The sequence below is a fragment of the Culex pipiens genome, chromosome 2 (genome assembly GCF_016801865.2).
Source record: "Culex pipiens pallens isolate TS chromosome 2, TS_CPP_V2, whole genome shotgun sequence".
NCBI classification, from domain to species: Eukaryota; Metazoa; Arthropoda; class Insecta; order Diptera; family Culicidae; genus Culex; species Culex pipiens.
The window spans coordinates 150476272-150498345 of NC_068938.1; the positions used below are offsets into that span (position 1 = coordinate 150476272).

The 22074-nt window shown below is 40.9% G+C and overlaps 2 protein-coding genes across 2 annotated transcripts; both read right to left on the minus strand.

Annotated features, from left to right (window-relative positions):
- Positions 1–63: 63 nt before the first annotated feature.
- On the minus strand, positions 64–22051 carry LOC120427530 (cell division control protein 45 homolog). Its single transcript, XM_039592396.2, has 3 exons — positions 21568–22051; positions 21328–21501; positions 64–1625 (listed from the first exon to the last, which is right to left on the minus strand). Exons 1-3 carry the CDS (start codon positions 21733–21735, stop codon positions 255–257), a joined length of 1713 nt encoding a protein of 570 aa, XP_039448330.1. The 5' UTR covers positions 21736–22051; the 3' UTR covers positions 64–254.
- LOC128092871 (uncharacterized) lies at positions 16075–18714 on the minus strand. Its single transcript, XM_052707886.1, has 2 exons — positions 17997–18714; positions 16075–16468 (listed from the first exon to the last, which is right to left on the minus strand). The coding sequence occupies exons 1-2, from the start codon at positions 18057–18059 to the stop codon at positions 16151–16153; spliced, it is 381 nt and encodes a 126-aa protein (XP_052563846.1). The 5' UTR covers positions 18060–18714; the 3' UTR covers positions 16075–16150.
- Positions 22052–22074: the final 23 nt, after the last annotated feature.

Consider the following 22074-nt stretch of genomic DNA (forward strand, 5'->3'; position numbering starts at 1 on the left):
TTAAATTCGATAGAAATGAAAGAACTTTCTCAATTTTTCATAGCACAACGGGAACTCTTGCTGTTTACCTAGATTGAATAACGCTATATTTTCTTCAGAAATTTTGTATATGTCGTGCGCACGGTGCAATTGGTTTATCGATAAATATTGTAAGTCAGGTGTAAAAATTGAAATTACTGGTAAAAACTAATCTCTAAACGTCAGTGTACCCTAAGCTTACATCTAAACTGTACTCATCCACACAACAAAACAGCTCAGCTCAACAGCACGGTCATCGCGTCCAGAAATTTGGTGCAGTCCGACTGGCGGATCTGGATGACGGACGTTTCGAAAAAGTCCTGGCTTATTGTGGACCCACTCTTTTTGGCCGCCTGGTCGAACGCCTTCCCGAAGAGGCTTTTGCTTTCCTCGCAGACAGGCGGAATTCCGACCAGCAGCGAGACGCCCCGGGCGAGATCGATGGGTGCGACCGCAATCAGCGGCAACTCGCGCGCTCTCCGGTTGCGCGACACGGCCACGTGACCGTTCAGCAGAAACCGGGCCAGCATGATGAGTCCGTAGGGGCAGGTGAAGAAGGGAATTTCCTCCTGCAGGATAAAGTACAGAAATGGTCCTGCGGAGTAGACGGCGTGCATCTCGAGCGAGCTCTGGACCTGCTTGAAGATCGTCGAGAGCAGCGTCTTGCAGATTTCAATTCCTTCGTCCAGAATTTCCTTGTTGCTTCGCGAGAGGGCGTCCATCGACTGTAGAAAGCACGTCTCTGGCGTGCGGTCCTTCTTGACCGACTCCAGGATGGCCAGCATCGAGTACACGTAGTCGGCGGCTGAGTATTTGTTCCGGTAGCCGTACTGCAGGACGAACGAACCGTACACGATCTCCGGCAGATGGAACTTGTCGGCAAACTTTTCCATCTTGTCGTGAAACTCTTTCCGCAAAACTAAATCCATCGCGTTGAACGTTTGCTTGGCCTGCACCAACGGCAGTCCCATGTCGACCAGCAACTCATGCATCACCTTTTCGCCCTTGTACGTCCAAAGTTTCATCTTACACGCCGGATAGATTGAATACTTGAGCGAATCCAGCACGCTCCAGTGGCGGTAAAGCGCCAAATGCAGATCGTTCTCAAACAGAATCTTCACCGACGTCTGGATGGCCTGGTCGGTGGCTTTGTTCGTGAGTCGTGACACGTGCGGTCGCATCTTCTCCGTGAAAAACGTATAAGCTGCACTGTCAATCTTCCCCAGCAGCAACTGTTCCGTCACACCCACAATCGCCCACCACAGCAGATCGATCGAGTCTTTCGAAAGGTGCCAGGCCAGCTCGAAAATGTTCAGCGCCGAACTCGACCCGTAATAACTAAACTGGGTGTAATCGAACAGCTTCTGATTTCGCTTCTCCTCCCACTCGCGACGCTGGCGCCGTTTCAGCAGCTGTCGCTCGATACGCTCGATGCGGTTCCGTTCCCGGCTGGCACCGGCGCCTCCGCCACCCTCCTCATCATCTTCGTCGCTGTTGTCCACCGCATCATCGTCTTCGTCGTCGTCGCCTTCGTCCTCGGAATCCTGGAAGCAGGTGTCAAAGTCTGGAATGCCCTCGTCGGGGTTCATCTCGCCGAGGATGCAAATCTATGGAAAGGGAAAGGGTATTGAATTTTCTAGAGTTGTTTTTTTTTCTTTTATTTTTCCTATCTATGGGTAATTCTCGTATGTGTTGAGCTAAGTAGTTGTGGCGCTATAACCACAGAATAAAGTGTCCTGAGGATTTGTGAACCAAAACGTCTTAACATGGTGCCTTCTCTCTGATGGTGCTCTCAATGAATAATTTCCCAAAACGAAAACTCGGAGCTTAGAGAGTTATCTACGTGCGCATGTATTGCGTGTACGGTACGTACACTCAACCCACTTCAACGAATCATCTCTCTGCGGTACAACTTTACGCAGTAGGCCTGGCCGCTTTAAATTTTGTTTTAATTTTCACTTCAATTCAATTGGTGTTTATTAGAATTTAACAGTTCTGCTCCAGGATGTTACATTTGCAATTCAGAGATTTGGAGAACCTTTCAACTGAGATCAATTCATAAGCCTTTACAGGGAGGGTAAATGTTTCTAAATTTAGATTTTGCTAGCTGCGTGCTCTTTTAGGGAAAATAAATTTTGAGAAAAAACCCTAGATCTATGTTTGGCTTAAAAACCAATAGGGGCAGAATGGACCAGGGGGGCAGAATGGGCCACCCTTGGTTTTGGGCTTTAGAATGGATTTAGACCAATTGTAATGCAAGGGTCTTATAAAGGACGTCAAATAACTTCACCATATCGAAAACGACGTTTGAATTCATTGTATTTTTCGAATTATGAGCAAAAATGTAAATTTATTGACAAAACTACGCAAATGTTGTTTATTTCGAGGTTTTTAAATAAGCTTTCTGAAAAGTTGGATTGTTTGAAAAAGTTTGCTCAATGCTTATAACGTTACTAGATGTTACTACCAAGGTATACAAACAACAACGGAACCTTAAAATCATTTAGAGACTTGGTGATGGAAGTGTTAAATTAAAATCCACTTGGGGGCAGAATGGACCACCCTTATCCTGCCTTATAAAAACAATCAAAAGTTATGAAATTTGGATTAAATGGATTATTTCACTCCTGGTAGCTTCACAAAGCATGTATAATGAAAAATTAGTTGATTTTTTAATTGTTTTGATGATTATTTGTAAAAATAGTGTCCTTTTTCAACATATTAACACTATTTTCAAAAAAATTGTTTTGATAAGTGACTATTTTTATTAAAGTGGTCTAACTTCATGGAAACTATGTTAGAAAGGTACCTTAAGTCATTTCTTATCTCCCTTCAACGTTGTATTAGACAAAATGGCTTGTTTTCTAAGGTGGCCCATTCTGCCCCGCACCCTGGAAAAAAAGTCGAAAAAACTTTTTTTTTAAAGTGGCTCAAAAACAGTTTTAAGCTAAAAAATTTCATCAACCAAGTATATAACTGTTGTAACTGTTGCTAAGCTACAGTGAAAGACAGTTTGTTACTGAGAAAACAGTTTATTCCGTCCGGCGTGTTGGGTGGCCGGGAACGAACTGTGCTGGGAGTGCTGGTAGTTAGCATGGCCTACTACATCTCCCCCTTTAGGAGATTTGGCGGACGGCCAATCTTCCTGCTACTGAACTGCTTCATCGGTGGACCAGTTTCCGGTTGTAGCCGTTTCCGATCGTCTCGCGGCGGCCAAGCTAGGTGTGGTCCGCGATCGACGTATGACGGCTCGAGATGATTTTTCAACCAGGCGATGTTTGTGGGATGATCTGTAATCGCTTTTCCTCCTTCGGCGAGATTTTTGAGACCTCTTGCAGCCGTTGGAGAGATGCAATGCTTGATCTTCGTTGAGAGCTTCCGGAATGTCCGCAGGGCCACCAACCAAGGATGAGGATCCAGATGGCCGGCGTTGGCGCAGGAACTGGTGTCGGCAAGCTTGATGGAGTCGCTCGATGCCGGCGACGGACGATGATCGGTTCCGGGAACACTGTCGGAGGGCTCCGTGCGGGGATCGTCGTAGGTTGGACTTGAGACGGCCAGATCGACGGGTTGATCTGGATCGATGACGGCCTCGTTGTCTTGCGGATTGTGTGTGCGAGCGGTGTGTCCAAGCGGTTCCGAGGATGCTTCCAGATTCTTGGCACGCAGAACTGTCTTGCAGCGTCCAAGCGATTCGTGGTGTTGATCCGGATTCATGGCACACAGCGTGGTGTCGGAAACAGTATCCAGCTGCATCGGTACGGTCGTCCCGTTGAGCGCGATGCGGATGTGCTTCTTCTTCTGCTTCAGGTCCGTTTGCACGACCTGCTTGAGGTTGGCCACACGGTGGCACTCTTCCGTAGCGTGGTTCTCCGGTGCACTAGACACAGAGATGTGTGCTTCCTCCTGTGGCTCGATGTTGGCAGGTTCGGAACTTGGCGAAACTTGAAATTTCTCCAACATCAGGTTCTGCTTTGCAAGGAGCGCGTCCAGCCTGAGGATAACTTGCCGAAGATCCACGTCAGACATTTTCCTGGGGGGCTTGAGTTGACTTCGAGAAAGTTCCAGGAAAATTTTCTTCTCCTCGTCGCCAAATGTTGTGCCGTTGCTAAGCTACAGTGAAAGACAGTTTGTTACTGAGAAAACTGTTTATTCCGTCCGGCGTGTTGGGTGGCCGGGAACGAACTGTGCTGGGAGTGCTGGTAGTTAGCATGGCCTACTACAATAACATTGAAGGGAACATCCCAAAGCATAAGCCTACTACACTGAATTCATAAGTTTTCATGTTTTTCTATGGTTTTTGGCGCATTTTACTTAGGCGGGCCATTCTGCCCCCCCCCCCCCTCCCCCTATCACAGTTGTTGACGGAGGAGTGCTTCGATGAGCGGATTCGTTGACATGCCACAGGAAGTCCTGAAGGTACTCGTTGCCTTTTCGATGCTTGCGTCGATGGTGTCGACGCCGGCCAGCTCGTGTAGATCGTCGGTCGGGTACCACGGGTCCAGGTTGTACACCATCTTGAGCAGCTTGTTCTGCTTCACCTGGAGTCGCTTACGGTGCGATTTGGCGCAGTTGCCCCAGACCGCAGCAGCGTAGGCAGTATTGGACGGATGATGCACTTGACCACGAGCGACTTGTTCTTGATGCTCAGCTTCGACCGCCGATTCAGCAGGGAGTAGAGCGCCTTGGTGGAACGATCCACCTTCTCGATGATGTTGTTCACGTGCTTGTCGTACTTCAGCTTCTTGTCATGCACCACACCCAGGTACCTGACCTCGTCGTCCCACGTCGCAGGCTGGCCGTTGACGCTGATCGATCTGCGGGGAAGGTGCTGTGCAGCACGCCTCCTGGTGAAGAAGATGGACTGGGTTTTCCCAGCATTCAGCTTGATGCGCCACTTCCGCTGAAACTCCTCGAGGTTGTTCTGTGCCGCTTGTAGGTGGGTGACGACGATCTTCGGGTCCTTATCCGATGCCAAGTATGCATTGTCATCCGCAAAGAATGCGTACGACACTCCATCGATCATCGGCATGTCGGAGGTAAGGATGTTGTAGAGAGTCGGGCTCAGCACTGATCCTTGGGGCACGCCGAAGGGGATGTTGTGGACGGAGGAACGCTCGCCATTCACCGTTACCGTAAACGACCGATTTGTCAGGAACGACTCGACGATCTTGACCAGGAACGACTGGAGGTTCGAGCGGAAGAGCTTGTAGACCACGGCGTCCTGCCACACGGAGTCGTAGGCCTTTTCGGCGTCAAGAAGGATCATGCCGGTCGACTTCCCCGCCAGGAAACCGCGCTTCACCATCTCCGAGATACGGGCGAGTTGGTGCACCGTTGAGTGCCCCGGCTTGAAGCCGAACTGCTCGTGTGGGATGAGTTGCTCCGTCTCCAGGTGACGGTTTATCCGGGCGAGGATCACCCGTTCCAGGAGTTTGCTCAGGCTGCTCAAAAGGCTGATCGGGCGGTAATTACCTGGGTTGGTTATGTCCTTGTTCGCCTTTCGGATGGCGATCAGCCTGGCCGCTTTAGTGCTTGGGATGTTGCAATGCATTGTAATGTCCAAATTTCTAAAATTTGAAGATCTAACCACTCGGTCAAAAGTTATTAGCACATTTTGGAGCCGAATTTGAGATATTTTGATGAAAATGATGTCCGGATCTAGCGTCAAAAATTATGAATACTAATACATACATACAAAAGTTCTCAAAATCAGACATGGAGTGGTCCCCACGTAGGGGTTGCTCGTAAGGACTCTGATGCCAAATATCAGCGCATTTAGTTGAAAACTGTTCCAAGCGTAAAAACATATCAACTGTCAATATTTTCTAATCTAATCTAATCAGACCCTAGCGCAGCCAATCTTTCGAAGGGATCCTGGAGAGTGCCTTAGGTTAGATGACGCCTAGCTCTCTTCTTGTCATTTATTAACATTTGTAGTGCGCCATTGCATCGGAATGCATTGAAACATCACAAGCGTTAAAGCGGCCAGGCCTACTGCGTAAAGCCGTATCGCAGAGATGATTCGTAATTGGGTTGAGTTTGAGCACTGAGTGTTCGAACAACAACACAATTCTGAATCGACAGGGGAGGAAGAAGCGTGGGGACACACCACCATACGTTCCGAGATTTGATGTATTCGTTGGGAGCACCATGCTAAGAAGGTTTGGTACACCGGGACCCTCTGGGATGGGACATTGTATGTATTCCCACGAATGCCCTGGACATTATTTTCCGTGGTTATAGCGCCACAACTCGCTCTCTGTAACAGTATTCCTAATTCCAGTCCACGCTCACCAAGTCGTCATGGCCTAGTGGTTAGCATTTTTGCTTACCAATCCAAAGGACGGAGGATCGAACCCCGCCTCGAGCGGCTTTGATTTTTCGTTCATATTCATCATTTCAAATTTATGTGTTCTTAACTTTCTCGTTGGGAGCAGATGGGAATCGAACCCAGAACCATTCGCTTACAAAGCGAACACCGTAACCAGTCAGCCACGGCCGCTCCCTTTATCAAATGTCAATATTTTCATAAAAAAATAAATTTCTTCAGCAAGTTGTTCATAATAGTACCCTACATTTTGGTAACGATTATCTCATTCCTTGTACTGTTATGCAAATCGTCATTAATATTATGCTGATTCATTTTTGTGCAGTTGAATTTAATACAGAGCATTTTAGAGTGATGGTCAATTTTCTTCGAAAATGATCAACAACTTCACTTTACTCGTTCCTACAACAACATGAATTAGCCAGAAATAAGGACATGTTCGTTGAGGGCCCTCGTAGCGCGGTGGTTAGCGGCTTCGGCTGCCGATCCCTAAGTTGCTATGGGGCGCGGGTTCGATTCCCGCCTTATCCTCCTGGCCTTCTATCGGATGAGGAAGTAAAACGTCGATCCATTTGCGTAAAAGAGGGTGACTCACAAGCACATAACTAGGGTTAGTGAAATTTCACGATTTCGCGGACAGCGTGAAATCCGCGAAATTTGGCTTTTTCCGCGAAATCCCGTGAATTTTTTTGTATGTGTGAAAATGTAACAATTTTCTCAAAATAATTTATCAAACTCGAAAGGAATAAAAAATAATCTCATGAACTACTGTAGAATTGAGTGAGTGAATATCCTGGTTTAAAAATTGATATAGGGTTTGTGATTTTTGACGATTTCATGGACGGCGTAAAATTCGTGAAATTTATCAATTTTCTCAAATCATTTATTTTGAATAACAACTTAATAAATATTTCATCCAAAAAGACTTTTTAAGTAAATTTTATTTGTTTTCAATTAAAAAGCTTGAATATATATGTATGTCAAGCTGAATTTAGTAATAGTTGCATTCGCTGTATTAAAATTTTTACCGCTATTTTATTTCAAAGGTTTATTTTTGAAAAATAATAAAAGAATCAAGCTTGGTTTTATTCAAAATAAAATGAAGAGTATTTTAATCTTTGGAATCACATTTTAAAAACAAATCAATTATTTTTTGGGCCTGTTTAATTTTAACGATATTTGTTTATTTTGGAGCATAATTCCCGTGAAAGTAAAAAAAATCTACTTTTATTGTTTTCTTTTATCTATCACTTAGAATAAAAATTTCGATTTTGTTATAAATCTGTATATAAATTTGTTATAAATCTGTATATAAATTGATTTTAATTGAGTTTTTGAAAAGTGAGCTAAAACTCTAAAAAAATATGTTGAATTGGCTAAATGTTGCAGAAAATTCAATTTATTTTACTCATTTTGACTGGACAACATTGTTAAATCTTGCTTTGATATGAAATTCATTAAAATGTAAAGAGATATAACAAAAGCAAATTTGTGAAAACATTTTAGCATTATTAGTCGAATATTAAAAGAGCAGTTCAGTAAATGAGAATACGCGTGCCCTACGTATATATAAAAAATCCATAAACTAGGAGTTTTTTTTTTTTAAATTGGGAGAGTTTTTTATGGGTCGCATTCAAGTTTAGTGATTTTTTTTAGTTTATTGAAGAATAATATATAATGAAGCGTTAAAAAAGAGTATCTGTGATTTAAACAAAGGATTTTAAATATTATTTTAACATTTTTTAAGTTCCGCGAAATTTGCGTGTAATTTGATGTTTTTAAATTGAGGTCCCCGTGAAATTTGCAATTTTCAAGCGTGAAAAATCACTAAGCCTACACATAACCTTCGGACGCCTAGAAATGAGCAGAAACTTGCAACAGAGACCACAAAAGACCCGGGGGTCGTTAAAGTGGATTACTTTACTTTTTTTCGTAGGGGATGGTCAATGAACACATTCCAGAAGAAATTAGGTTTTTCCCTCGGTTTTTCCATTCAACCATCAAGATTACCAAGACGAATCCTGATCTACAATTTTCTTGCCCTACTAACACAATTCCCCCATTTCATGTGATGCTTGAAGGAAATTCTGTGGATAAAACGGTCTCAAGCAGTATCGACAGGTATCCAGCTTTTTAAGCGTAAATGGCGTTCGAATGGTGAAAGCCCGAAATGTCAAAATCACGCAGTGGTACCAACATTACGAAAAAATTGTGCCATGGCATGACAGCCGCATTTTTTTTCTAATGTTGGTGCTATTGCGCGATTTCGACATTTCGGACGTTCAACATTCGAACGCCATCTTCGCTTAAAAACCTGGATACTGCCGTTCTACGCATAATTGTCCCATGTCATTTTTGGGTGATTCTGACTTTTTATCATTTTAAAGGAGCGGCCGTGGCTAACTGGTCACGGTGTTAGCTTTGTAAGCGAATGGTCCTGGGTTCGATTCCCATCTGCTCTCAACGAGAAAGTATAGGAAATATAAATCTTGAAACTCTGAACATGAACGAAAAATCAAAAGTCGCTCGAGTCGGGATTCGATCCCTCGTCCTTTGGATTGGTAAGCAAAAATGCTAACCAATATGCCTTCGCGACTTGATGAGCTATGACTGGAATTAGAAATACTGTTACTATCAACTATATACGCGCTGGGTCCTTGTCCATTTGACAAGGGTTCGGAAGTTCTAAATAACGTTTGAATCCTATTGGTCCAAACGTTCTTCAGGGCGGGGCTTGTCGATAAAGCTAAAGTACCTCGCGCTCGGCTAGCCAGCGTAGAAATGGGTCACCGAAGCTCGGCAGAGCTAACACCTTCCAAATGCCTATGCGAGTTATTTGCATGCATAGAATGTAGATCTAAAAATACATGGAAACAACTCAATTTGTAAGAAGCGACCGCGTGGTCCCGTTTGGTTGGTTGCACACACACATTCTGACTTTTTATCATTTTAGAACATGGGACAATTATGCGTAGAACGGCAGTATAGAGCGATAAATTCTATACATGATGGGTCTGCTATGGGATGGGATCCGCGCCGTCCCAAAACCCAATCCGCGCCATATTAACAAAAATAAAACAGAGTTTATTTTTATGAATTAAAAAAATATTTTGGAACAAAACCCAAGAGATCCATCAAGAGCACAACAATCATAAACGATTAAATAAAATTGTATTCAATAAATGCAATTTTATATCAAAAATAGCCGCATGAGGCCGAATCTCAGAACGCAGAATCTTGAAACGCCGAAAATTTTATGGACTAATTTATTTTTGCTAGGATGAAGTAAACCAGAGGGAAAAGCCATAACAATAATTTTGGCAAAAAGAGAAATTCTAAATATGAATTGAAACATTTTGAAATATAAATATGAAAAATAAAAAAAATCAAAAATTTATGGATTGAAAATGATTATAAAATTTATACATTTCAAAATCATGAAAATTCATAAATCTAAGAATTTGAAAATTTAAACACAGTTCGTACTTGATGATTCTCGCCAAAGAGTACTCATAAAAATCGAACCACCAAATTTGTATTATTTTATTAAGAATTTAAGAAATTGAGAATTTAAGAATTTGAGCATGTATTATTTTTTGTTCTCTTGGTCGCTTTTAATTTTTAAATTTTAGAATTTATAATTTTTGACTTTTTAAAGTTTCAAATTCTTAAATCAAATTTGAATAAATTTGTTTGAATTTTGAATTCCAAAGGAGAATGGGCAAATTTGTATGGGAGCTGGTCCAAGGATGTACACGAACGGGACCAACTTTTTTCGAAAGATCTCGCCGAGACATGAAAAAAAGTCTTCGGGACCAACTCTCTAAACCCCGGGGTTCAAAAGTTACAACTTGTTGAAGTTTGAGCATTTTGGGTTAAAATGTACAAAAAATCGTATTTTTGCTATTTCTAAAATCATTCATAAAATCTCTGTTTCATTATGGATTTCGATTTTCTTGGCATCATTCGACGCGTATCAGCAAAAACTTGGATGACCCAGGACATCCTAACACATTAGCAAAGCAGTCTACCACACTCACTGAAGCTATGCGGGTATGTTCCGTTGTCAAAACCGGTCGACATTTTGCTTGTTACGAAAGTAGACCCACAGATCTTAACTCCAGGGAGTCCTAGGAAAACCCAGAACACTCCAACACATCAGCATAGTAGTCTACCATACTCACTGGAGCCATACGGGTATGATCCGTGGTCAAAAACCGCTGACATCTTTCTTGTTACGGCGGTAGACTCACCGGTCTTAACTCCAAGGAGTTCTCAGGTGACTCAGACCATCCCAATAAGTTGTTACAACATTGCACTGAAGCCTTCCATAGTCACTGAAGCAGTCTGGGTCGGATCCGGTTTCAAAACCTTGAAGTTTCGACTTGTTTCTATGGGATGCCTCTTGCACAAACGGTTCAAACAGATAAAAACAAGAGAAATCATGTTTCAATCATGCTAAGACATATCAGAACTCATAGTTTTTGCTGATACGCGTCGAATGAAGCCAAGAAAATCGAAATCCATAATGAAACAGAGATTTTATAAATGATTTTGGAAATAGCAAAAATACGATTTTTTGTACATTTTAACCCAAAATGCTCAAACTTCAACAAGTTGTAACTTTTGAACCCCGGGGTTTAGAGAGTTGGTCCCGAAGACTTTTTTTCATGTCTCGGCGAGATCTTTCGAAAAAAGTTGGTCCCGTTCGTGTACATCCTTGGACCAAATTTGCCCATTCTCCTTTTTTCTAGTTTTCAATTTTATTTTTTTTAAATTATAAAATTATAAAATTTCGTATATTTTAATATTTGTATTCTAATTTTTAAATTTTCAGTAAAAATGACTATAAAAAAAACAAAAATATTTTTTATTTCTGAATCTTCGAGTTTTGAGTATTGAAGCACATACGTGGAACTCCGTACAAATTCTCTCTCAAAAAGTGGGCCCGGAAAGATTTGTCTAGTGGTATAATAAGGACCAAACGTAAACAATCAAGCTCTGCTTACGGATGCGAAAAAATGTATTATTTAATCGCAGCTGAGAGGTATTTTCAACTAAAACATTTCAGCAAGTAATATTACTGAAATCTTACTGTAGAAGCTTCCTTTAAGTCACATAGGAAAAGTTGCTGACCCCGTCAAGCTGCTTGAAGAAACACGACTGTCTATAGTACATGTCCAATGACCAATCACCAAAAACATTAGCAGCAACTCCACAAATTTTGTTAGATTTATACTTGCGTGAAACCAATATGGAAAACTTATAAGTAGGTTTAATAAACTTAAATGATTTGAACGGCATTATATCATTATAGAAATTTAAGGATTATTCCATATCCAACCATTTTTTATTTATTTTGTCAATCGTTTTGATTGACTGTCCCAGTTTCATCCCAAGGGAATGATGGAACAAGAGGAATCACAAATCCGCATAAATAATTTCAAGATTGTTCTGGTGTAAACCGAAAACGTGATCAAAAATTAAAGTGGAAGAATAAGGCTTTTAACTGCTTTTGTAACTGTCGGTGAACAGGACGCCACACTGTTTAATCATTTTCTGATGTACATTCAATTTTGCGGCCCGAAACCAGTTATTGAAATAGAAAAATAAAATTCTTTTTCAAATTTTCTTTTCTTGATTTGTGTGCACCTACGTCGACGACCAAGATTGTTTACTTTTTGCTCTTTGGTCTGACAGTCTTGGTCTGACAGATTTGGTCTGACAGCTTTATCATGGATCTCTAGGCGAGGGATAGGACACAGCACCTTCCTGTTTCATCCATAGAGTTATCTACGTGCGCATGTATTGCGTGTACGTACACGAAAAAGATTGAGGTTAAATTTTGTACCGTCCAGCAAAACAAATGGCGTGCTAGTGTGCGTGAGATCGGCCTTAGATAACTCTATGGATTACTTTGTTTGTGTTTTGACAGATTTATACCAGAGTTTCACCGGGCAGCAATATACGAGGGGTATAGATTTTGAAATCTTAATGTTTTACACAGTTTTGAAACCCCTCGATCCCATCTGGCAGAAAATCTTGTCTAATTGTTGCAGCTCTCCACCGCTAGAGGCAGGACCGTACGATTCTCTCTTTTTGAAATTAAGTTCCACATATGTGATTGAAGCTTTCATTTTTGAATGTCTTGATCTTTTATTTTTTCCCCAAGAAATCTAGAAAAAAAAATCTTTCTATGGGGTGGGTTTTACTACAACTCAACGGCGAAGAGCCAGCATCCGCATTTGAGCACAGTACGGCCACGGAAACAAGCCCCAATAATCATTTTTCTTACATCCTGGTATATAACTTCGAGAAAAGTTTGAAAAATGATTCACATAGATTCACATGATTGAAATCCTTTATAAAATAAACAATAAATAAGGTTAAAAAGAACGATACTCAAAACTCAAAAGATATTAAAAATATTCAAAGCCGGTAAAAATTAGTTGAGTGTAGTAATAAATTTGTTTGAGAAATTCTCATCAATACATTCGTTTCGTTTTACGGAGCAAGGTGGGGGACGTGGCCTCAAGTCAGCCCAAGTCCGGTTTCTTGTGGAAAATAGGGTAGTGGCCGAACTAGTATTGCATACCAAATGAACACCACCGGAAGATATAGAGGATCAGGAGGGGGAAGGTGAAAGAAAATTAGTGTAGGTGTGGGTAGTAAGAACTTGGATGACTTAAGCAGTTACGTTAATCTAAGTTTAACACTGAATAAAGGAAATCTGAAATTATGATTCAAAGTAAAAAGGTCCGGAAGAAATTGAATTATTAGTTAATTAAATAAGAAAATGTAAATAATCGGAGATTTATACAAAGGACACCTATGATGTATTTCAAATTTAAAGGAAATTAAAAAAAAACTGGAAACCGAAAGATGAAAACTAACTTGTCTATGGAATATAAATCTTGATGCATTTTTTTCTGGGCCCCGTCCTGTCGCGTCTGTCAGTAGTCTTATCGTACATTACACCTAGAAGCAGATGTGCAAATGAAATAGTACACTTCGACCAGTTTAACCATTGATTAAAGTCCAATCTATTATTTACGGAAAACAAACATTTATCAACAACCTAAACTAAACTTTCTGAAAGAAACTTGAATCTCAAACTCCCAAATGCCAAACATTCCTTTACCTTGTTTTTAACCCAATAAACATAACTGAACAGTTCATACTTTACAAGTTGAATACTCGTTGTTAAGACGACTATTTCCGTAGTAACAGTTCAATAGGGCGAATCTGCATTTGTAAACAAGCAGTCTATCCCCCTCTTACTTGACGTGAACTGTCACTTGAGCGAAAGGGATAGACTGTCTGTCCACAAATGCAGACGCGCTCCATTGAACTGTTATTACGGATTTCGTGCCTTCCATTTCATTAGGGCACAGAAGCTCTGCAAACAAGAGTGTATCCCTATCATACATTATGTAAACTGTCATTTGAGTGAGAGAGATGCATCCCTGTTCACAAAAACCATGTGTCCCTTTGAAATGTTAGGCTCCATTTGATCGTCAAAACTCCAGTAGATCCTCGATTCGCAACAATGGTCGATACAACCATAATCCGAAAACCGTTAGTTCAACAGATTAACGAATTTTGTCCGATATCATTTCATTACTGATTGATCGAGACTCTATGGATTTTTTTGACTATTCCGAATGGTTAGCATACCACATAAATTGAAATCAGATTTTCTGAAAGCATTACTTAACTCACTTACACACAGATGGAGTCTGGAACTATTAAACAACCTAAAGTTACAAAAAAATACTAACTATTCTGAGTGCCTTGCAACAAAACTATTTTTTCAAAATACCAAATCCTAACCTAACACCCACTTTGAAAAAAACGAAAAAAAAATCACAATGCCTAGAAGAGGCCTCTCTTACTGTTTTGTGTAAGCGTTGCTGTGCTTTATGAATTTCTACCTAAGCTAACGACGTATCAAAAAGATTAAAACCTGTTCAAAGCAGATTTTACAAACAAGAATATTGAGATGCAAATAAAAAAAATCAATATCTTGCAATTTTACATAGTACAATAGTTGTGATTTCTATCAACACAAGTATATAAATATAAAATAAATGTGTGATATATATCAACATCGGAAACCATCTTTGCAAATAGCCCTGAAACGACGGCAACATCAATACTAGAGTACTTTTTCAAAAGGTCCTATGTGCAAAAATCTCAATCTGAGAAATTTGATGATAAAGTTTTGGTGCACATTTTTAAATCCCATTTAAACACGCTTGGGTATTTTTCGATTCTGAAAACGCCCAAATGGGTCTGGAGTAATGCTTTTCAAGTGTACATTTCGGAATTATATAAAAGACAAGATTACACTTAGTTCTGACGCAATTTGGTTCATACAACCTGTGAGTGCACATAGAACACGTTGATAGAACAATTTTTGCACATAAGACTTAACGCATTGGACTATATTCATATGGCATTGCGCATAAAACTTTATCAAATAAAATTTAAATCTTGATTTAAAAAAACAACATTTTTGTGATAATAATGTATGTCCAACTCTCTCGCAACGTGTAGGCAACAGCTGACGAAGAGCATGAAATATTTCAATGCTTCCAGCGCGAGAGGAGAGAGAACCCGTTATTTCCCAATGAGCCTTCTGTGAGATGGGTGGCGGGTAGGATAATTTACGATGCCAAATTAACCAATGCGCCAATGTAAACAATCATTATTGTTTACTTTGGCGCATAGGATAATTTGACATGGTAAATTATCTTATCCGCCTATCGTGCTGTTAGCGCACATACTACATTTTTTAATCTATCGTTTTTTAAAGTTTTCGGTAAAAATATTATTTAACGGTTATAAACAAGTGTTTCGATAGCCCCCCAGCAGCACTGCATGCGCACAACTTTTATTCCATAGTGGCGGATTATCTGGAGGCGGGCTAGCGCGGATTCCCGGTAATGTACATCATGCGCGAGCGGGACCGCACCGATGACGCGTATGGGTTGCTGAACGAATATGCCGACGATGGAAGGAATACTATTGACGACGCCGGCTCTCTGTTTGATCGATTTTTTGTGAGGGAAGCAAAAACGTTCGTGATCATCTTCAACTGGCGATTAAACAACAGACTGGAACGCAAGAGCGTCATCACCTAACGGGAAGTAGTCTGGTGAGAAGGTTACTGCTAAAGAGGTTGAGACAAAGGTTGGAGAGGAGAAAAGTGCAGCAAAGGACGGGAAAGGTTCGCAGAAGGAAACGGAACCGGAGGATGTTCAAAACCCATAAGATGATGCTGTCTCGAATGAAAAGGCTTAGTCTGAGCAAATAGATTCACCATTTTTGACTGTATTTTTCGTAAGGTTATGATTTACAAAATGTATAACTAAATTTATTGACTTTATTTCATGTTGACGCAACATATTGTACATGTGTTGTCGCCATTTTTGCACTGGAAATCTCAAAGAAACCCGTTGGATGTTTCAGCCGGACTTCCGCTTCCTTTTGACACGAGATGGTCATTCGATGGAGGTACGTGTTGATCACGATGTAATCGGCACCAGCTTTGAAGATGTCCAGATGAGTTTCGGTGACCGCGTTCGGGTTGGTTGCGTTGTATCTGCTACTTCACTGCCCAGCATGGTCTGGCTAACTTGCTTCGACAGATGCGTCGAGTAACCTCCGTCGATGACGATGTACTCCGGGGAGAACAACGACGGATTGGGGGTGAGCGATCGGTTGAACCTGCGGTAACGAAGGATACATGATGTTGATTTAGGAGCTGCCCTGAGATCCTTGCTCTTCGCCAAAGAATTATTCCGATCTCAGGGGTTGGATCTCCGAACGGGTTCTACGGCTGTTGCTTGGCCGACGGGTGAGGTCAGCTGGGGATTTGAAGAGCGCGAGTCGCACAAAACTGGAATCAATTGCGTTGATCGAGGTGCTTATGCGGCGTTCCGAATCGCGCGCATTTACCATCTCCAGCATCTTTGAGTTGACGAACGCCTCCGAGCAAGTCCAGGATCTCGTCCGAGTACTGGGTAAAGTGCTCGTATGAATCGAACGCCGCAAACTGCCAGGGCGCATGAACGAGTCTGTTAGGTTGCCGACTTGATGCCGTTTGGGAGGAGTCTAGAAAAACGGAAAACATCGGGTCACAAAGAAAACAGGCGCAGAAGAAATTCACTTGTAACGTGCTGTGCTGTGGATGTGCTGTTGGTAGCAAGAATTGGAAGTCTATCAGCGGGACTTTTTACGGAGGGCCTCGCGGCGCAGTGGTTAGCGGCTTCGGCTGCCGATCCCTAAGTTGCTATGGGGCGCGGGTTCGATTCCCGCCTTATCCTCCTGGCCTTCTATCGGATGGGGAAGTACAACGTCGGTCCATTTGCGAAAAGAGGTTTTGGGTGACTCGTCACCACACATAACCTTCGGACGCCTACAAATGAGTAGAAACTTGCAACAGAGCCCACAAAAGACCCGGGGGTTGTTAAAGTGGATTGCTTTGCTTTGCAGCGAGACTTTGCCAGACACCTCCAGATGCTGCTGGCAGGTCGAATCATACAACGAGTACGCCCAATGGACGTAATTCTAAAGCGTAGCATTGCAAACTGCACGATAAGAGAGGGAGAAAGGTAGTCGTGCGGAATATCCAAGTTTTGAACATCCGAAAAGATCAACCACTGCAGAACCACTGTGGAAGTCGTGCTCTCAGACAGACAGATGGACTTTATCTGGTTGTAGGGGCAGTGGGGGTAGAATGGCCCATGGGGGTAGAATGGGCCACCCTAGGTTTTGGGCTTTAAAATGGATTTTAACCAACCTGAAGGCAAGGGTCTAATAAAGGACGTCAAATAACATCACCACACCGAAAACCACGTTTGAATTCATTGTATTTTTCGAATTATGAGCAAAAATGTAAATTTATTGACAAAACCACGCAAATGTTGTTAATTTCAAGTTTCTTAAATAAGCTTTCCCGAAAGTTAGATTGTTTGAAAAGGTTTTTCAATGTTTATAATGTTACCAGGAGCTATTACGAAGGTAATCAAACAACATCGGAACCTCAAATCAATTTAGAGGCTTGGTGGTGGAAGTGTTAAATTAAAATCCACTTAAGGACAGAATGGACCACCCTTTTTCAAATCAAAAGTTATGAAATTTTGGTTAAATGGATTATGTCGCTCCTGGTAGGTTCACAAATCACGCTAAATGCAATAAGTTGATTTTTTAGTTGTTTTGATGCTTATTTAAAAAATAGTGTCTTATTTCAACATATTAAAACTATTTTCAAAAATGTTTGTTTTGGTAAGTGACTATTTTCATAAAAGTAGTCTAACTTCATGGAAACTATGTTAGAAAGGTCCCTTTAATCATTTATTATCTCCCTTCAACGTTTTATTAGACAAAATGGCTTGTTTTCTAAAGTGGCCCATTCTGCCCCGCACCCAGAAAAAGTAGCCGAAAAAAACTTTTTTTTAAGTGGCTCAAAATTAGTTTTAAGCTAAACATTTTCATCAACCAGGTATACAACATTGAAGGGAACATCCCAAAGCATAAGCCTACTTCTCTGAATTCATAAATTTGTATGTTTTTCTATGGTTTTAGGGGCATTTTACTTAGGCGGGCCATTCTGCCCCCCACTAGTCTTAGCAGCTCGTACATTTTTGGATTCTCGGACACCTTGTCCCAAGCGGCCCAGACGATCTGCACCTGCGTGCGTCATTATGAGCTCGTCGTTGGCGAAGTTGTTGATAGCCGATCCACCCGGCAATCTTAATGTATTCAACGTTCGTCTTGAGGATCTCTGACGAGATCATGACCACGAAGCGGATGGCTTTTTTAAGGTTTCTAAAAGCGTCCTCTGTACCACGTCCGCCGCCGTTTGGTTGGTCGTTGTCGGGGGACCAGGTACCGTAAAATAGTGCTGCGGGTGATTAAAAAAATAGTTTAAGGTTAAGGTTTATGAAATTTAACAGGATAACATTTCCCTCCTGGCCAAAAGGGGGGATGTTTTCTGGCCTTCAGGATGTTTTTGTCGGTTCCGTGGCCATCCGGAAGGCTTCCCTGCGCAAGAGGGATGATGCTTTTTGGCCATCCGGATGGCCACGAAACCGGCAAAATTCATTCAGGCGGCCAAAAAGCATCCTCCCTTTTGCACAGGGACACCTTCCAGATAGCCACGGAACCAAGAAAACCCATCCGGAAAGCCAAATAATAGCCACGGTACCGGCAAAACCAACCCGGAAGGCCAAACAAATATTCGCCCTCTTGCACAGGGACGCCTTTCGGAGCCGATCCCATGGTCCAGGAATCATCTTTGGGAATCACGGTAATTTTCCACCCTACTTACCGTATTTTTTTGTTGCCGCAATCCTTCGCCCTTCGACACTTTTCTTTTAAAACTCACAAAAAAACAGTCCACAACAATGATCTGTCCGCGATCCTATGAACCAAAACAAAAAACATATTTTATGCTGTTTTATGAGTTGTTTTGGTTTGTCATGCTGGGAGTCGTATCCGCCAGATTCGAGAGAGAGAGAGCTCATTGGTTAAATTTCGCTCTTCTCTTTTGCTGTGTCAGGCATTGAAACATTTCATACTCTCTTACAGCTGACGTCTGCACGTTATCCGGATCCTAAACAAACATTATTTTAAAAAGATATATGGATATAAAAAAATCTATCATTACTTTCTAATTATTCAATAAAATGCGTACATACGTCGTTATTATATTAGCGTATGTGCATAATGATTGAAATATATTTAAAATTGTACATAGGTTGATTTGTTATTGTCGTATGTGCATCATTTTACTGAATGCACATAGGACACTGAGAGGTAAAACGACGTAAATTATTTTGTATAAAAATTTAAGAGAATGCTCATAGGTTATTTTGCATTTCGCTAATATTTTTAAAAATTAAATACTTAGAAGAAATCGGGTTTGAGGATAGTGTAGTTTCGGATATGCAGACCGTCATGCGTTGAATAACTCAGTTTGTTTACTTTTGGCGCATAGGACCTTTTGAAAAAGTACTCTAGAATACATTTAAAAAATAATCTCTTCATGATGATTTTTTTTGAAGTTTTTATTAAGAAAATACAGTAACACAGTACAGTAAATACAGTACAATACAGTTTCAGTAACAGAAATCTCCCTCAATTATTTTCAATATTAACCAAATTTCACATCCGCGCGAAATCCACGCCTAAGCAAAATTAGCCAGCAAATCCGCGCCAAATCCGCGCGAACCGCGCCGTCCGTAACAACCCTGTACCTGCCACTGCAACTCCTTGGTAGGGCGCCGGTATTGACTAAATCTTCAGAGATCTTCAGATTTTACACAGTGAAGATGATTAGCTCCCATTATCTGTTGGTTCATTGTGTAAATGTGTAATTCATTTAATCATTTCACAAAATTAAGTAAGGGCTCGAATCTCACTTGTACGAAGAAAATGGTGAAGATTAAAAGACTGAAACTTTTTTGGTGCCTTCGGTATGCCCAAAGAAGCCATTTTGCATCATTAAATTCTCCATATAATTTTCCATACAAATTTGGCAGCTGTCCATACAAAAATGATTTATGAAAATTCAAAAATCTGTATCTTTTGAAGAAATTTTCTGATCGATTTGGTGTCTTTGACAAAGTTGTAGGTATGGATATGGACTACACTGAAAAAAAATGATACACGTTAAAAATGTTTTTTGTGATTTTTTATTTAACTTTTTGTCACTAAAACTTGATTTGCAAAAAAACATTATTTTTATTTTTTTTTATTTTTTGATATGTTTTAGAGGACATAAAATGCCAACTTTTCAGAAATTTCCAGGTTGTGCAAAAAATCTTTGACCGAGTTATGAATTTTTTAATCAATCCTGATTTTTTCAAAAAATCGAAATACTGCTCGTAAAAAAATTTCAACTTCATTTTTCGATGTAAAATCAAATTTGCAATCAAAAAGTACTTTAGAGAAATTTTGATTAAGTGCACCGTTTTCAAGGTTAAATCCATTTTAGGTGACTTTTTAGAAAATAGTCGCAGTTTTTCATTTTTCAAAATTAGTGCACATGTTTGCCTACCTTTTAAAAAAATATTTTTGAAAAGCTGAGAAAATTCTCTATATTTTGCTTTTTTGAACTTTGTTGATACGACCCTTAGTTGCTGAGATATTGCCATGCAAGTGTTTAAAAACAGGAAAATTGATGTTTTCTAAGTCTCACCCTAACAGCCCACTATTTTCTAATGTCGATATCTCAGCAACTAATTGTCCGATTTACAATTTTAAAATATGAAACATTCGTGAAATTTTCCGATCTCTTCGAAAAAAATATTTAAAAAATTTCAATACTGATTTTTTTTTTTTGGAAAACCTGAATACCTACAACTTTGCCGAAGACATCAAATCGATCAAAAAATTCTTCCAAAAGATACAGATTTTTCAATTTTCATACATCATTTTTGTATGGACAGCTGCCAAATTTGTTTGGAAAATTATATGGAAAATCTAATGATGCAAAATGGCTTTTTTGGGCATACCGAAGGCACCAAAAAAGTTTCAGTCGGATTAAAAAATACAAAAAACAAAATTCAAAAAAAATACCGATTTCGTGGAGAATTGCTCAAAAACAATATACAATTCGAAATGTTCAGTGTAAGAACGGGCTCTGAATCAGTACGAGCAACACGCTAGAAAACGCTTTGGGTGGGATTCATTGGAAAAACTGATTTCAGCTATATATTTTCATTCACAGCACTCTCCATATAATCTCTCCGGATCTTCGGGAGCTTTAAAGATTGGTATAATAAGCGTACTCTAATCACTGGCACAACATGATGAGGACCATCCACACGAAATGCCATAAAAGAGGAGTTAGAGCAAATGCATGTCTGCTTGTGAGTCGGAATATGTTTCAAAAGGCACGACTTATCAGTGATAAGAGAATGCAATTATCAATACACGAATGCAATTACAGAGAAGATCTGTCTCACCTGCTGATCGCTGTACACGTTGCAGATGTCGTACGGCCTGTGGGAGTCGCAAACGAAAAACACCACGTCCGGTTCCGGCTGCAACAGATCCACCAGATCGATGCAACCGCCGCAGTTGACCAGCAACACAAACTTGACGTCGTCCTTGTTCTCGTTGAATGCCCGCACCATACCCTGCATTATTGTATCATATTGAATTTTAAAAGTCGATTCAAATGGCCAGCACTGATTGCCACCTACCATGATGCCCATGATGGGCACGATCGAGTACAGCATGTTGTCATACTTGAACAGGGCCTGCAGGATCTTGCTGGCGCAGATGGCATCGATGTCGTAGTTCACAATGACCAGGATGCGCTTGCCAATCAGCCGCTGGTAAAATTGTGTCCTCAGATCTTCCACGAACATGGTGGCGGCGCGGTACTCCGTTAGCGGTCCGAGCTGCACCTGCCTGCGAGGGGGGCACACGACAATGGTCCACACGCACAATAGTGGAGCAGCACACACTTGCACAATTCAATCACACACACGGAGACACATTTGGACGGGTCAAATTCAGCGCGCTACAGCGGCAACTTGAGCACACAACGATGGTTTACACTTTTATCTTACTTTTTACACTTAAAACTATTGATTTACAATAGAAAATTCCACTTTCCTCGAGGCAATAGAAGCGCAAAACTCGCCAAGCGCTTGTACGAAAAAAATATAAACAATCTGATCGCGCGCGCAATTTTGAAAGATTCA